This window comes from Vigna angularis, chromosome 1 (genome assembly GCF_016808095.1).
Source record: "Vigna angularis cultivar LongXiaoDou No.4 chromosome 1, ASM1680809v1, whole genome shotgun sequence".
NCBI classification, from domain to species: Eukaryota; Viridiplantae; Streptophyta; class Magnoliopsida; order Fabales; family Fabaceae; genus Vigna; species Vigna angularis.
In genome coordinates, this window is record NC_068970.1 from 56,950,679 (window position 1) to 56,968,071 (window position 17,393).

General features: G+C 34.2%; 1 protein-coding gene and 1 pseudogene across 1 annotated transcript; both read left to right on the top strand.

The window, feature by feature from the left end:
- Positions 1–245: 245 nt before the first annotated feature.
- Positions 246–7,200, top strand: LOC108321872 (bifunctional 3-dehydroquinate dehydratase/shikimate dehydrogenase, chloroplastic-like; annotated as a pseudogene).
- A 3,733-nt stretch (positions 7,201–10,933) lies between these two features.
- LOC128193360 (probable UDP-arabinose 4-epimerase 3) lies at positions 10,934–13,453 on the top strand. Its single transcript, XM_052872744.1, has 4 exons — positions 10,934–11,160; positions 12,501–12,630; positions 12,792–12,936; positions 13,046–13,453. Exons 1-4 carry the CDS (start codon positions 10,934–10,936, stop codon positions 13,282–13,284), a joined length of 741 nt encoding a protein of 246 aa, XP_052728704.1. The 3' UTR covers positions 13,285–13,453.
- Positions 13,454–17,393: the final 3,940 nt, after the last annotated feature.

Sequence of the window (17,393 nt, forward strand, 5' to 3'; positions counted from 1 at the left end):
ATTCAAATACGAAGTTATTCACACGAAAAATTTGAAAAGTAAAGTTGAAAATTTTATACTGACCAAAATGTGCTATATGCAAAATTTATAAAGAGAAATAATTATAATGTTCTAAAGCTTTTGGATGGACGAGTCTTATTTAAATTATCAGATTCAAATATTTTGAATCTGTTGACCATTAGTTATGATGTGATTTGAAATCGGAAGATTTTATCGTTTTGAAGGATGAAAATTCAATGCTTTTCTAAGGCCGAAATGGGAGGGTGGTATGTATGATGGTGACGTAAACAAACGGTTGGACGCACTAAGGGTAGCAATGGAGTTGGGAGCTGATTACATCGACGTTGAACTTCAGGTTCCGTTTAATGTTTTGCCCCCCATTTGATGAAAGCCAGATTATATAATGTTTGAACTACGAACTTAGATGAAACATTTCCTATATGTCATATTTCTAAAGGTGGCGCATCAGTTCTATGACTCTATACGTGGGAAAACATACAATCAAACCAGGGTCATTGTTTCATTTCACAAATTTAAATTTACTCCTTCAACTGAGGATCTGAGCAACCTTGTAGCAAGAATACAAGCAACGGGAACAGACATTGTGAAAATTGCGACAACTGCTGTGGACATTGTTGATGTGGCACGCATGTTTCAAATAATGGTGCATTCTCAAGTAAGGCATGTATGTCTAGGAACAGAAATTCAACAAGAAATTTTAACTTTTTATTCAACTTTTCTATACCCTATTGTTGATCTTATCCATTAGTGACTTTAATTTGTGTTATTGTAAAGATAACTACTGTTCTAATTTAGGTTCCGTTGATTGGACTTGTTATGGGTGATAGGGGGTTGATTTTCTCGTGTACTTTGTGCGAAATTTGGTGGATATATGACTTTTGGCACCCTTGAGTCAGGAGTAGTTTCAGCTCCTGGTCAACCTTCACTTAAGGATCTATTGCATCTATACAATTTCAAAGCACTGGCACCTGATACAAAAGTATATGGCCTTATTGGAAAGCCTGTCAGTCAGAGTAAATCACCCATGTTACCGAATGAAGCCTTCTAGTCAGTTGGTTTTAACGGTGTTTATATAATTCTATTGGTGGATGACATTTCCAATTTTCTCAGGACTTACTCTTCTACAAATTTTGTGGGATTCAGGTTCCAACTTCTTGTAAGAAATTTTCAATTTATATAATCTAACGTTAGATGATTTTTGAAATAGAAATTGATATTTAGCATTTGTATATCAGTGTTACCCTTCCTCACAAGGAGACGGCAGTTAAGTGGAACAATGAGGAATTTTAACAGTAATAGCATAATGGCAAAAGGACAATTGATAAGTCGTGAAATAAGAACCAAGTCTGTTTCAGATTGCACTTCCTATGGGTTCAAATGAGATCATAGGGAATCAATCCAATTACAGGAAGCAAAAAGAAAATGCAGAAAAGGAAGACAAAACCAGTGCACTAGCTTAGCAATGAAAAAGTAAATTACAACCAAGAGAGAGAAGAGTAATTCCCAATCATTGCCTACCTCCCTCCTACCCCAACCCTGTGCTATATAACTAATTTCATTTCCAAAGATACCCTCTCAAACGTGCATTTGGTTGCCTCACATGTTTCCCCTTTCCTTCCACATCAGCTCCCTAAGGTGATGCCACCTGTCCTTGGTTGTTTCTGCTGGCCTTAGCATTTCCTTTAGCTTCTAGACCCTCCTCATCACGTGCTCTAGTTACAATACTCCACCCTTTAAAACAAACCTTGTCCTTAAGGTTAAACTGTGGATAGCCCGAAACTATGTCTTCCTTGTCTTCCCAAGTTGCTTCATGTTCCATTAAGCCTTCCCACTGGACCAGTATTTGAGGAATTGTGGTTGCACCGCGCATAATTTGCCTTTGCCTGAGCACTCAGAATGGTGCTAAAATATGACCTTTGATAGCTGTCGTTAGAGGTAAGGGAACATAAACAACATTAGTAGTTCCCTTGTACTTTTTCAGTTGAGAAACGTGAAAGATGGGATGTATCTTGGCATGATGAGGTAAAAGGAGTTTGTAAGCAACTGTGTCAATTTTTTGCATAATAGGAAAAGGTCCAAAATATAGGAGGCCTAACTTTTGATTCTTTCGCAAAGCAACCGAGTGCTGCCTATATGGTTGTAACTTAACCAACACTGAGTCACCAACCTCAAATACACGATGAACTCTCTTCTAATCTGCATATTTCTTCATCCTTACCTAAGCCTTAAGCAAATTCAACTTTAATTGAGCCCAAACAACATCTCTCTGTTGCAACATCTCTCTGTTGCAACATTTCTTGGATTGAAGGGGGATCTAGTGATGAGTAATGGTACTTGAGAAGTGCAGGGGGATCTCTGCCATAAACTATCCTGAAAGGTGTCATTTTAGTACTTTGATGATATGAGGTATTGTCCCAAAATTCCGTCCAAGGTAGAAATTTTAGCCAGGCTTTGGGATTTTCATAAGTAAAGCATCGCAAGTACATTTCTAAGCATTTGTTTACCACCTCTGATTACCCATCAGATTGAGGGTGGTAAGCAGTGGTAAGGTTCAATTTGGTTCCACTGACCTTAAGAAGATGTTGCCAAAAGGAGCTAGTGAAGACCTTGTCCTTATCGGAAACAATTGAGTTTGGAAACCCATGAAGTTTAACCACTGTAGAGAGAAACACTTCTGCCACTTTTTTGCTATTGAAATCAGACTTGAGTGGTGCAAAATGTGCATACTTGGATAATTTATCGACAATCACAAAGATTACTGTAAATCCCTCAGATGGTGGCAACCTAACTATGAAATCCATGGTGATGTCTTCCCAAATTTGATGAGGAATTGGTAAGGGCTGCAACAATCCTGCAGCTAAGGTTGTTGAAGTTTTGGCTTGCTGACATACCATGCACTGTTGGACAAAAGCAATAATGTCTTTGTGCATATTCTTCCAAAAGAACCGAGCTGAAACTCTTGCCATTGTCCTCGCAATACCAGAGTGACCTCTAATTGAAGAGGAATGGTATTCACGGAGAATTTGGTCTCTGATTGTTTGTTCACTTGGAACCCGATTTGTTCTTTCCAATACAACACGCCACTTAGCCAAGAGTAATGAGGATGAACCAGTGTCCCTTGAGAACAATTAGCAATAATGGATTGCAACTCTGGATCTGAATGCAAGGCAACCTTGATCTAAGGAATGAGATCATTATTGATCTGAGAATAAGCCATAAAGAATGATCTTGAAAGGGCATCAACAGCTAAATTTTCCTTCCCTGGTTTGTATTCAATCGTGAAGTCGTATCCCAAAAATTTGTGCAGCCAAGCATGCTGCTCTAGGGTCTGCAAGGATTGATCCATGAGAGATTTCAAACTCTTTTGATCCGTGCGAATTATGAACTTGTGACCCAACAGATAATGCCTAAACTTAGCAATGGCTTCTATTATAGCATAAAATTCACGTGTATAAGCTGACTGCTTGGCTAATTTGGTGGACAGTTTATTTGAAAAGAAAGCAACAGGATAATAGGATGTCTGTCCTGGCTCAGGATTGCACCAATTCTTGACCCGGATGCGTCAGTCTCAAGCACAAAGGGTTTGGAAAAGTCGGGCAAGGAAAGTACTGGTGCAGTAGTAATGGCGTGTTTCAATGACAGAAAAACATTAGATGTTTCATTTGACCATTTAAAATTATCCTTCTTTAATAAGTTTGTTAAAGGATTGACAATGGTTGCATATCCTTTAATAAACCTTCTATAATAGTCAGTGAGACCTAAGAACCCTCTTAGTTGTCTGATAGTTTTTGGCACAGGCCACTGCAACACAGCTTGAACCTTGTTGGCTTACATTTGTACTCCACTGCTAGAAACAATGTCCCAAATAGTCTATTTGTTCGAGCCTAAATGAACACTTTGACATATTTGCATACAACGCATGATCCTCAAGAATCTGCAAGACCTGTTGTAAATGATGCAAATGAGCTGACCATGATGGACTATAGACCAGGATATCATTAAAGAACACCAAAACTAACTTCCTTAATAGTCCTTGGAATATATCATTCATTAGGTTCTGAAATGTGGCAGGAGCGTTGGTCCTCTTTCTCTTCGAGATTGCATTTCACTAGGGGACATTTTCTTAATGGTATTGTTTCTAAATGGTGCAACATTGGGTTTGGTGTTGGGCGTGGCCAAAATGGGTTGTTGAACAGGGTTAGTGTATGATTGAGTGGAGGCGTTGGTATGAATTTGTCTATTATAACTCACATACTGAGATTTGTTTTTGACAATATATTTTTCTTCGAATAAGCGAGCTAAGGAAATGGCCTTTAATATAGAACCAGGTGCTTATGCAATAACCTCACATTTAATGTTAGGTTTAAAACCACTTACAAAACAGTCCAATAGAGCTTCTTCGCTAACGCCATAAATCCGATTAGCAAGGTTAGTAAATTCAACATAATAATCATTTACAGAGTCTGTTTGTGTGAGTTTAAAAAGTGTTGATCTAGGTGAATCGAATGGAGAAGGACCGAATTCAAGTTCGAGTGACCTGACCAACATGTTCCAAGAAATAATTGGACTGGTTCTCTGCATCATTTGGTACCATGGCACTACATTCTTCTCGAAGTGGACTGTTGCAATCACAATTTGTTGTTCATCAAGTGTATTATAATACTCAAAGAATTGCACCACATGGAAAATCCATTGAAGGACCTTAGATCCATCAAATTTGGGGAAATCCAGCTTCACGTTCCTCACTTGCAAAGGATGTGTAAAACCTTTTGAGTTCATGCCCCCACCTTGAAGATTTGCTTTGAAATCTTCAATTTCATTTCTCAACTCTGTCATCTCACGTGCGTGGTCACTATCGCGTTTCTCAAGGATTTCTAGGATTTGGGAAAGCTCAGGTGAAGGTGTGCTCGTCGTCATGGTGGAGGTAATGAAAGCACCAAATGGAACAATGAGGAATTTTAACAGTAATAGCATAATGGAAAAAGCACAATTGATAAGTCGTGAAATAAGAACCAAGTCTGTCTCAGATTGCACTTCCTATGAGTTCAAATGAGATCATAAGGAATCAATCCAATTACAGGAAGCAAAAAGAAAATGCAGAAAAGGAAGACAAAACCAGTGCAGTAGCTCAGCAATTAAAAAGAAAATTACAACCAAGAGAGAGAAGAGTAATTCCCAATCATTGCCTACCTCTCTCCTATCTCAACCCTCTACTATATAACTAATTTCATCCCCAAAGATACCCTCTCAAACGTGCATTTGGTTGCCTCACACGTTTCCTCTTTCCTTCCACGTCAGCTCCCTAAGGTGATGCCACCTGTCCTTGGTTGTTTTTGTTGGCCTTAGCATTTCCTTCAACTTCTAGACCCTCCTCATCACGTGCTCTTGTTACATTAATTTTGTGATGAGGTTGATCTAGTGGCTAAGGTAAAATGATTTATACTATTCATAATTTTGGATCCATAATTGGAAATGATTTTATTTCGTTTATCTAAATTCTTCCAATTGGTTGTGAGCACAGTCTATAGGACTTGTGAATTGCATTATCAGAAGACCAACTGACAAGAAATTAATCAGGTATAACACATATTATGTTGGTGTTATTTCTGTAATTGAGGATGGGTTACGAGGTAGTTGTCATCTTTAGTGGCTAGCCAATGTTCAATCATTGTTCTTGGTAACTGTTATTCTCAAGATGTTGTGTGTGTGTGCTTCAATTACTTCTTGGTCAGGTAAACATAATGGTAGTGGCACAACTATTTCTCCATTAGCCGATAAGTTGTTTGTTGTAATTGGGGTCGGTGGTGCTGGAAAAGCAGTTCCTTATGGTGCAAAAGAGAAAGGAGCAAGGGTTGTGATTGCAAATCGTACCTACGGTAAACTTCATGATTTGCTTTTTTCTTTCTTAAAGTTAAAGTGTGTTAAACTTTCAAATTTACTTCTCGGATGTTTCTAACAAAACATCCTATGTAGGAGATAACTGATAATGTGCTCAATTCTTAATATTGATCTTTTGGATGATAAATGTCTTTGGGTTCAGAAGAGAACAATAATTTTAGTGAACAATTATATGGTGTTCAAGTTTTGGGTACAAAATCAGTGGTTTGAAGCATCTCAGTTGTTTTTCTTTTGAGTTATATCTCTCCTAATATCTTGATAACGAGTTTAAGAAAACTTGGATTTAGTTAATGGTAATGTCAAACCTGTTTCAATTTTTCTCTTTTGTTTACGTTGTATACACTATTGTGCTTTTTCCTTTCAACGTTCCTTTCTTTAAATGGTATTTTATGTGGTCCCAAATTTTCATTTTACGTGTGGATAACCTTCCAACATCAGTACTTACGAAACAACATTGTTTATGGTGTGATGTTGTTTGGTCCTCTAACAAGAATGTGTAGCTTTTTTAGCATAAACAATCACAACATTGTTTACGTTTGGATAACCTTCCAACAGCAGTACTTACATTCAATGTGTAGCTTTTTTAGCAGAAACAATCACAACTACTATTTCTTGTCAATTTTAAACATATTTAAGGACATATTACATATGTACTGCATTGTTTATATACAGATCGAGCCAGAGAACTTGTTGATGCAATTGGAGGAGATGCTTTATCCCTTTCTGATTTGGATAATTTCCATTCGGAGGATGGTATGATTCTTGCAAACACAACATCAGTTGGAATGATACCAAAAGTTGACGAGAGGCCTATTTCTAAGGTTTGCTCCTTTAATGTAGATGTGCCATACCAATTAGGACCTTGAAATACTGGTGGTGTAAGTTTTCAATTTGATATGTTATTTTCAATCATATATTCTTCTATTTGCTGATGAAGTTGGTTTTCTATTAAGATGAAATTTGTTTATTGGTGTCTGAAAATGCTTACTTCATTTCTAGATCTCACAAAAACTATGACCAATATGATAACTTCCCTTTTGTTTTTTATGCAGCATGCTTTGAAACATTACTCCCTTGTTTTTTATGTTGTGTACACACCCAAGATGACTAGACTGTTGAAAGAAGCAGAAAAAGCAGGAGTCACCATTGTGAAAGGATTTGAGATGTTTTTAGGGCAAGCATATGGTCAGTTTGAGAATTTCACTGGATTGCCTGGTAAGTTGAATGTAAAAATTTAATTGAAGAGAGTTTCACGTATTAATTTATCTGATTGATTTTGAAATCTTGTATTTCTTTGATTGTATTTTGAATTTGCACCACCAAAGAAGCTTTTCAGAAAAATTATGAAAGATTATTAATGAGGTTTGCAAGTCATTATCCTTATCCAATTGAATTTGAAATCTTGTATTTATTTGATTGTATATAAGAGTTTTAGAAGAACAATAATTGAATTGAATATCCTTCATTTCAAATGTGCTTAAATTCAAACAACCATTTATATTTTTATTTGTTAAAAAGTGGATTTTAAGCTTAACTCACCCCACTCCCTCATGTCGAGGTATATACATCTTGAACGTGAGACTAGACATTAATGGATGATCTAATAGCGAGTGGACTTTAAGCCTAACTCAACCTCACAAAACCGGCTTGTAAATAATACAATCTCTAAGTCAAGGTTAAATTGATTCAGCAACAACTTCATTTGTTGAATGGTAGTTTATATTTCAAGATAAGATATAAGAGTTTTAGAAGAACAATAATTGATTTGAATATCCTTCATTTTAAATGTGCCCAAATTCAAACAATCATTTATACTTTTATTTATAATTTTTTTTGTTAAAAAGTAGATTTTAAGTTTGACTCAGCCCATCCCTCATGCTGAGGTATATACATCTCGAACGTGAGACTAGACATTAATGAATGATCCGATACCGAGTAGACTTTAAGCCAAACTCAACCCCACAAAATCGACTTGTAAGTTAAGGTTTATATCCACTTATATACTCTAAATTTCTAAATTGGTCTTATCCCTACTCAATACGAGACTTCCAACATTTTTAACAATAATACTTTATACATACAACAAATATTCAAACAAGATATGAAAACTGCTAAAAGTAACAAATTTTATAATAAACTAAAATAAATAAAGTTTAAAATTCTAACTAGTTTTATAAGTCAAATTAAACCTAATCTGTACACAAATATGTTGAATGCATAATATGTGTAAACCACCCTAATAATAATCACATGAACAGCATGTGTTGGCAAGGATGTGGCAAGCCAGATCCCTAAAAAACTGAAACAAATCCTCTATATAATACTGAGCATTCATTATTGCTAATGTCAGAAATAGGTGAAAATAACTATACATCTACTTTTAACTCATGATAAAATAGGTAAAAATAACAGAAAAATGTCAATTTGAGATATAAATAATTTATCACTGAAATCATTATTGTAACAAAATCTTATTGTTAAGATCTTCACAAGTTGACAATTCTTAAAAGAGATTTTGAGTGTAATCAAATCTTGTGATATGGAGATATATTTTTTAAGAGATTTGGTTTGTCACAAGAGAATTAAACATTATAAATAGCCAAACACGTGACATTTTGGAATAAAAGTGTACGAAATGAAACGTTTGTTTAATATTTCAAGTAATTGCACACATTTAGAGAACAATTATTCAAGCTATGAATTAAATACAAGCAATTTGATCCTATTATATAACCTGATTTGGACCTAGTGGGGCCAATATTTATGCTTTTTGTTTTCTATATACGTTTTTCTTTTCAAAATTATTTTGTCTCATTTTAAAGATAATTGTTTTAATTTTAGTTTCTTATTTTAAATGATTTTAATAGAATCTTATTATTTAAAAAATGAATTATTAAAATTTGTTTTGTCAAATTTTATTACAATGTTACGCGTATTTTTGTGTGTGTTTATATTATTTTTGTTAATAAATTAATTTTAATAAATAATGCATCACATGTCACATGTCATTACCAAAGTTACATGAACTTATTTTTTACCTTTAGGATAAAATTGATCTATTTTAATAAATGCAAAATAGTTATTATAGTTTATCTAAATAACTTTTATATAGTTTATCTATTATGTAAGTTAAAGATTCAACGTTTGATTAATAATATGATAAAATAATACTATATAAGTAAATGTAAGAGTTTAATTAGATTTAAAGTTTATTCTGGCATAAAAAAATTGTGTTAAAAAATGCACATTAAGTAGTTATATGATTGTATTGTTTTTACAATTTTAGATTTTATCCAACCTAAATTATATCTTTATTATCGAAGAGTAGAATTTATGAAACATATAAAGTATATGGTTAAACCAATAACGAAAGTTTATAAGGGAAGATTACCATGAGACAATTTTTTTAATTTAAAATTAGATTGTATATTATGAAACATATTCATATTGTGAGCTCTGGAATTGAAAATGAAAAAAAAAATGATATAATTGAAATTTTAAAATGCATGAAGAAATTATGGAGGTCTAGGAAGAAATGGCCACTTTTGCATAATTGCAGGAAGTATGGGTCTTGACCCATCAACGCCAGGTGGTAGACCTGTTACCAAAAATAACGTAAGGTGAAAGCAGAGTGGTGAAAGCAGGTGGATGTTTATAGGGAATTTTTGTTAGGAAATAAAATATTTAAAGAATAATTTGGATGTATTATTTCAAAGACTAGAGTACCATATATATACATTTAAGGATCTTATATTTTTTCATCTATTAAAGGAATGACAGGTACACAAATATACACAAATTATAATAATATCTAAATTATAACTAACATAATATTTGATTGTCTAATATTCTTTAATAGAATATTTGGCATATCTTAACATCCCACTCAAGTTGGTGCATGAATATCACACATTCCCAACTTGAATAGAGACTCATTAAACAATCTTCTTGACACTCCTTTGGTGAAAACATCAGCCAACTGCAATTCTGATCTTACAAAAAGAAATGAAATTATTCCAGCTTCAAGCTTCTCTTTGATGAAATGTCTATCAATCTCCACATGCTTTGTTCTATCATGTTGCACATGATTGTGAGCAATTGCTATAGTCGAAGTATTGTCACAATACAAACTCATAGCTTCATTTTGTTTAAAGCCCAAATCTGATAGTACATTTTTAATCCACAAAAGTTCACATACACCTAGTGTCATGCCTCTGAATTCTGCTTCAGCACTAGATCTTGCTACTACAGGTTGTTTTTTACTCCTTCAAGTTACAAGATTCCCTCCTACAAAAGTAAAGTATTCAGAGGTAGATCTTCTATCATCTTTTGAACCTGCCCAATCTGCATCAGTGTACCCTTCACTAGTACAAAATGTGTTTTTAAACTCGCACATTAGACCTCTGTTTACACCAAACTGATGTCTATCCAGACGCGGTGGCAGTTTCGTAATTAAGGAGACCTTATAGGCCTCGGTTCAAAGAAGACCGGTGCAGAACAACTCTACTACTTCGGTTTCAAAGGCAACCGATGCCTAAACATATACTAACTTTCCAGGCTTTTCGTTTGAAATGGTCAGAAAAAATGATACTGCTTCGGTTGCACACAGAACCGAAGCATAAAGATCTGCAACACGTCAAATCAGTTAAGTCAATATTAATAGGCACCGGTTAAATTGAAGAACCGAAACAGAAACATAGTAATATTACCTCTGTTATATTTTGAACCGAGGCCGTATATGCCCAGATCCTTTCTCTACGATATTACCAAGTGGGCCTAGACCTAATTGAGGGTGAAGCTTCTTTCCCTTGAACGTGCACCGCACTAGATCCTCCTCTTTCCTTGGCGCACCAGATCCCTTTCGGAGCAAACCCAATCTTTCCCTTGAAGGCGCACCAGATCCCTCAGATCCTCCTCTTTCTCTTCAACGCGCACTAGCAGCCACGCTGTTTCACTGAAGCTTCTTCCCTTTCTCTTCTTCCCTTGAACGCGGACGAGCAGCGAGAGTGTTGTGATGGAGGTGAGTGGCCAGCGAAGACGTGGAGAGACGCAGCAAGGCGCGGCTGATAGCGGCGAGGTCGCGTCTAATAGCGGCGAGGTCACATCTGATAGCGGCAAGGCGCGGCTGATAGCAGCGAGGCGCAGCGAGGTCACGTCTGATAGCGGCGAGGCGCGTTGCGAGGAAGGCAGTGGCGCGTTGCGAGGAAGGCGGTGGCGCGTTGCGAGGAAGGCGGCAGCGGAGTGAATCGTTTTTCGATTTGGCATTTTAGGGTTTCTGAAATTTCATTTTCAGATTTGGGGTTTTTGTTCTTGTTTTTGCAACTTAGGGTTTCAGTTATTCATCTAATTTTAGGGTTCCAGTTGTGTTATCTGAGTTTGTTGAGTTTGTCAAACAGCGTGGTGGTTATCTCCTCGGATTATTCAATTTTTTATCTGAGTTCTTGTTCATTTTTAACATTTTTCAGTTTGGGGTTTGAAATTGAAATCTGAAATTGAAATCAGAAACGAAGTAGGCTAAAGAAAAAAAATATCCTACTACCTCGGTTTAGGTTCTAACCGAGGCCGTAGAGACAGACAAAATAACACGGTTTAGAACCGAGGCAAAAAGGCTACCACTTTTTGCCTCGCCTGAATATGCCTCAGTTCAAAAACCGAGGCCTATGAGTGAAATTAACCGGTGTCATATCCTCTTCGTGCATTAGTGCTTCTACCTTTAAGTTTTCATGATTTGAGAACAAAATTCCTTTTCCAGGAACAGACTTCAAATATCTCAAAATCCTTTCAACAGCATCCATATGAAGCTTCTGTGGGTCATGCATAAATTGACTAACAACATTCACTGCATAGGTGATATCTGGACGTGTATGGCACACATAAATTAATTTTCCTACCAGCCTTTGGTATCTTCCTTTGTCTATGCTCGCTGAATCTAAGCATTAAAAGAGTTTATGATTTTGTTCGATTGGTGTATCAGCTGGTTTACTCCCAAGCAGCCCAGTTTCCGACAGTAAATCAATAATATATTTTCTTTGACATAGAAAAATACCATGTTTTGATCTAGCTACTTCAATACCCAAAAAATATTTGAGGTTTCCAAGTTGTTTCATCTCAAATTTAGATGCAAGGTATTGTTGTAAACTAGAAATCTCATATTGGTCATTTCCTGTAACAATCATGTCATCTACATATATAATCAAAGCTGTAATTTTTCCTTTTCCTCTCTTAAAAAATAAGGTGTGATCAGAGTTACTTGCTCTATAGCCAAAAGCCTTCATAAACTTGGTAAACCTTCCAAACCATGCTTTTGGGAATTGTTTTAATCCATATAGAGCCTTCTTTAATTTCCAAACCTTCGTTCCAATTGAATCAATCATGCCTGGTGGAGAATCCATATAAAACATCTCATTATTATAGTTAATAATGAATGAATGTATATTTATTAAATGAATGTATATTTTTGCAAATAATTTATTAAAACATGTCATTATTATAGTTAATGAGTTTTAACTATGGATACATTAAAGATTTTTAAAATTATCTGTGCTGGTATTCTTTATAAGTTTTCTTTGGGAAACTACCAGACATTTCAACGTGATTGGATCAGACCCTAATGGAAATTTGGGTGAGGCTCGTTGGCCTGAACTGCGAGAGCAAGGTCGAATATCAGGGGCTTGCTTTGATGCTGCTCGTGGTATTGTACCTGGTTTAAAGGTATGCTGATACTGAAATTTTCATTTTTTTTTCTCTTTCATGGCTGAAAAGGAATTCTTTATAGAAGTCAGACTGTGTTTTCATATGTATAATGAAAAGTGGAATAAAGTTTGCATTTGATTGGTTTAGTAGGGTGTTGATTGGGTGGTGGCACTATGCAGGTAAGAGAAACAGACTATAAGACGGCTGATGGAACTTGCATACGAGATTATATCGATGTAACTGACCTGGTCGATGCTCATGTAAAAGCTCTAGAAAAGGCACAACCTGCTAAAGTTGGGATCTACAATGTTGGCACTGGAAAGGGTAAGTTAAACACTTGGATGGTGAAAACAGCAGAAAACATTCTGAACCAAACCAAACAAAACAAAACAACCTTGTACGTTTGATTATAGTATTAGTGTATGTTTATCAGGTAGTTCAGTGAAGCAGTTTGTGGAAGCTTGTAAAAAGGCGACAGGGGTGGACATTAAAGTGGAATTCCTTCCTCGTCGTCCTGGTGATTATGCTGAGGTGTACAGTGACCCGAGAAAGATCAAACGTGAACTGGATTGGAGTGCTAAGTACACTGATCTTCAACAGAGTTTGAGGATTGCATGGAGATGGCAGAAATCTCATTGTGATGGTTATGGGGTTTCAAATGAATTGCGTTGAATTACTTGAAATTCTACCAATGAAACCCCTGCTGCAATTCTATTTATCTATTTATATATTAGAAAATTTGTTCTTAGGGACCCTGTAGTTCATTCGTTACATGTATTCACCTTATTATATGATTCAGTAATATAATGCTGAGCCCCTATTATAGCTTTCTTCAATATCCTACCCCCCTATTTCAACTCTTTACACCATTCATAGCACTTGTTACAATGAAATTCTTTCATCTTGATTTAATATTTTATTGTCAAACAGAGAGAAAAAAGGTATCAAATAATTTTTTTTTTTCAAAGACAGGTAATACTTTGCATTGACACCATGATGCATGTAGTATATTCCAGCGAAATTAATTGCATATGATTTAAAATTAAATTTGAATTTAACTTATTGTAAGTATTGATGGAAGAATAGAAAAAAAGGAGAAAAATGTCAGAATCAAAGGTACGAGAAATGTGCACCAAAACATAAGTATGCAACTACTTTTTTATAGCATCGTATAATTACAAAAATCAATCACCAACATTTAAAAATTATGCCTATTCTAAATTAAACAAAAAAAATTATATTGATCTTTCAAAATTAAAGAAAAAACTGGTTTTAGAATCTGCAAAAATTAAAAAAAATAAATAAATCTGAAACTCTAAATCTTATATGTCCTAAATCCCAAAACTATAATTTTAGTCTTTTAAATTTAGTGTTTAAAAACTAAAATCGAAATTTTATCAGACTTTATATATATATATATATATATTATATGACTAATCAGAACTGATTTCTTTTCCCAAATTTATTTACTAAAAATATAATTAATCTCTAATCAATAGTAAAACCATATAGTTAGATTTTTTTTTATATTTTATTTTGAACAGAATAATTTTATGTTTGACTTTTATTTTGCGTTTTCTCTCTTCCGAGGTTTTTTAATCTAAATCATCACACATTCATATTTATTTATTTTGTCTCATAAATCGAACAGAAAAAATTCAGAGTTATAACTATGACGGTTTTAACTTTCTGTTTACATTGGATTTCGTTGTCATCAGATTCCACACATGATATCCATTATAATAATTTTTCCATGTATGTAGAGAGTGCCTATTCTAATATTCTTATCACTCTGGGTACGAGTTTCCTGATGGCCAGTGAGTCCAACATTACTTGTATTGAAATACTCGTTTTTTTTTTTCAATTATTTGAATGGTCTTCGGTTTTTGTCTCTGTTATCTTCTGTGTATCTACAAGTATATTTGTTGATTTTAATGGCTTTTTGTGCAATAACCATATAACTTTGATACCATGGATGTCAAGGATTATTTAAGTTGCATCTGACAGATTCAAGATTCCTGATATTCTTTTTAATCCATCTTTTGTTCAGGTGTGTGGCTTTTATGCTTGGATGTTTTAATTTTATTCAATGGGATTTTTAGCGGTGTTCCGTGCTTTTATGCTTCAGTTCAGTCAAATTTCCATTCAAGCTTTTAGAGTTAAAGTATTTGAATGCTACTGAAAGAAGGTTCATGTGAGATGTTCATCTGTGCTTGTCTGTACTTTTCTCAATTTCACGCGTCTCTGATGATATTAGGATGAGTTGGTTCATGTTGCAACATCTGCTTGAATGGTAGGTGTTATTTTCTTGTGGTTGTGTTGGCTAAAATGGTGCATGGTGCAGTTGAACCTACCAATAAACAGAATCTGCTTTCGAATCATCACGTATCCGGAATTGGTGGGGAGGTGCGAACTGTATTTTCGGATTCATGTTTCTGGAACAGTAATTTTACAATTTAGAAAACTCATTCTGGAAGCACTGAAAGAGTATTCCAAAATTGGTGGAGAATATTTTTCTGGAAAACATATTATGGGATTGTGTTCCAGAATGTTCATCTCGCTAACATATTTCGGAATGGTGACTCTGAATTGTTATTTTTGGTAAGCACCGACTCCAGTTTGGTTAACTTTTGAATTACCTATACCGAAAACTAAAAGAAAATTTCTGATCTCAACTGCCGTAATCACCACTATGGTCGGCTGCAAACCTAATCTTCGATACTCCAAATGCAATGACACAAGTGCAATCAAGGCCACAAAGAAGAGACAAAGAAAAGACAAAGAAAAGACAAAGAAGAGACAAAGGACAATGGTTTGAGATAGAAACAGAGAGAATAAGAAGGAGAAGAAAAAATAAAAAAACGAAACGAAAATAAAATAAAAATAAAAGTGACACAGACAAGCACACATCTCATAATCACTAGGCCAATTTCACTGACATAGTAATAATTTAATATTTATTTAAGACTCTTATTTTAACTTAACTAATTATTATTTTATTTTATTTTTCGAAAGACATAGGAACGGAGACCCTTACCCCACCTTGATAAGCTTTAAACAAATAAATATGATACTTTTATTTTATTTAAAAACACACAAGATTCTCATACGAATCAAATATTCAATAACGTCTACAATTAAGGTCTTAACAGAAAACGCTTGATCGGTCTTTGTCGTGCTTCTAGGCATGAATCATAGGATGGCTGGAGACAGAAGCACGCAGTTCAAAAGTGAGACTGAGCTGACTGAGAGACATCTATGATTAGTTATATGAACAACTGCAGCTAGAGTACGTTACTCGTGCATATTTGTTGCTTTTTGTTGGATGCATTATTTTTGTTAATAAAACTTTCACATCCATTTGCGTGTTTTACTTATTCAAAGACTTATACACATGAGATCGATATGCATAGAACGTTCCTATACTAGCGCACATGTACGAGCATTAAGGAGACGTGAGTTTGGTTTCAATAAAGCAAATGACATGATATTTGACTATTTTGCAAGTACACATATTTTTGCACTTTAATTTTCTCTAATTGTTTTAATTGTTTCAATGTTGTTGATGAATGATTAATTAATTTTTTTACAAAGTTAGATTTACAAGTACTTTCCTAGGATGGGGAGGAGGTGTGTATTGTCTTCTTACGATGGAGAAATATCATGTATCGCTTGTTGCGTGACGTCGAGGCATACTTGCAATCTAGTAGAGCGCGAGGTCACAACTAGATGGCTTACATACAATGCAATGATTTGGTATCTGCATGGGTCATATCGAGTCAATCATCCATTTATGGACATCTCTATGTTTTTTGTGTGGATAAAGATTAGCAGGAGACTTTACTGAAATTTTCCTTAGCGTGTCTTGAGGCAGTTTGGGTTTCAGCAGATAATCATATAAAGAGGCACACATACTAGCCATCGATGTTTTCTGGTTGTACTATATAGATCACATTATCATGCCTGTAACATTGGTCTCATTTTTGTCTGATTGTGTTCAAGATACCTACCGTGGTTCACGAGGGTTTCTTTTCTTTTCAACTAATCAATTTTTGTTCACATGTGATGAGTTAATTTAGGTTTGAGAGATTATTTTTTATATTAGTTTTGTTGTTGTACCAGCTCATAAAATTTATTGTCAACTTGGGAGAAAAACATGTATTTTAAATATGAAAAGGGTGAAAGGTAAAGGAAATACAAATATATACTTTCAATTTCTTAAAATATTCTTAATTAATATGTTGTTTATTTATTAATTTTATGTTTGTTGACAATTTATGTGCCAAGCATTGACTATATCTTATTTTCTCTTTATCACAAAATATGCACCGGCACACCCATTTCTCATGTATTAAAATGAAACCCTACATCCCATTGCAGCTCATTTGAATTGTAACTGTGATCATCTCTTGTGTTCTTTAATATTTTTAAATTTATGTATAAATTTGTATGAATTTATTAAAATAATAAAATTATTTTAGAATAAAAATGTAGTATCGAATATAAAAATCAAATTTTATCTATCGGATGTGGATATATAATATTTTTATTTTCGAATGTTATATCCGATTCATGTTTAAGATGTTATATAAAATTTAATTATATTAGTTATTTAATTATTTTATTTGTTTATAATTATTTTTAAATTTATGTATGAATTTATAATTTAATTACAAAATTTTTAAATGTTAAAAAATAATTTGTATGAGTTTATTAGATTTAATAAAAATATTTATAAAAAAATAAAATTTCTAAAATGTGTGTATTAAATATAAAAGTTC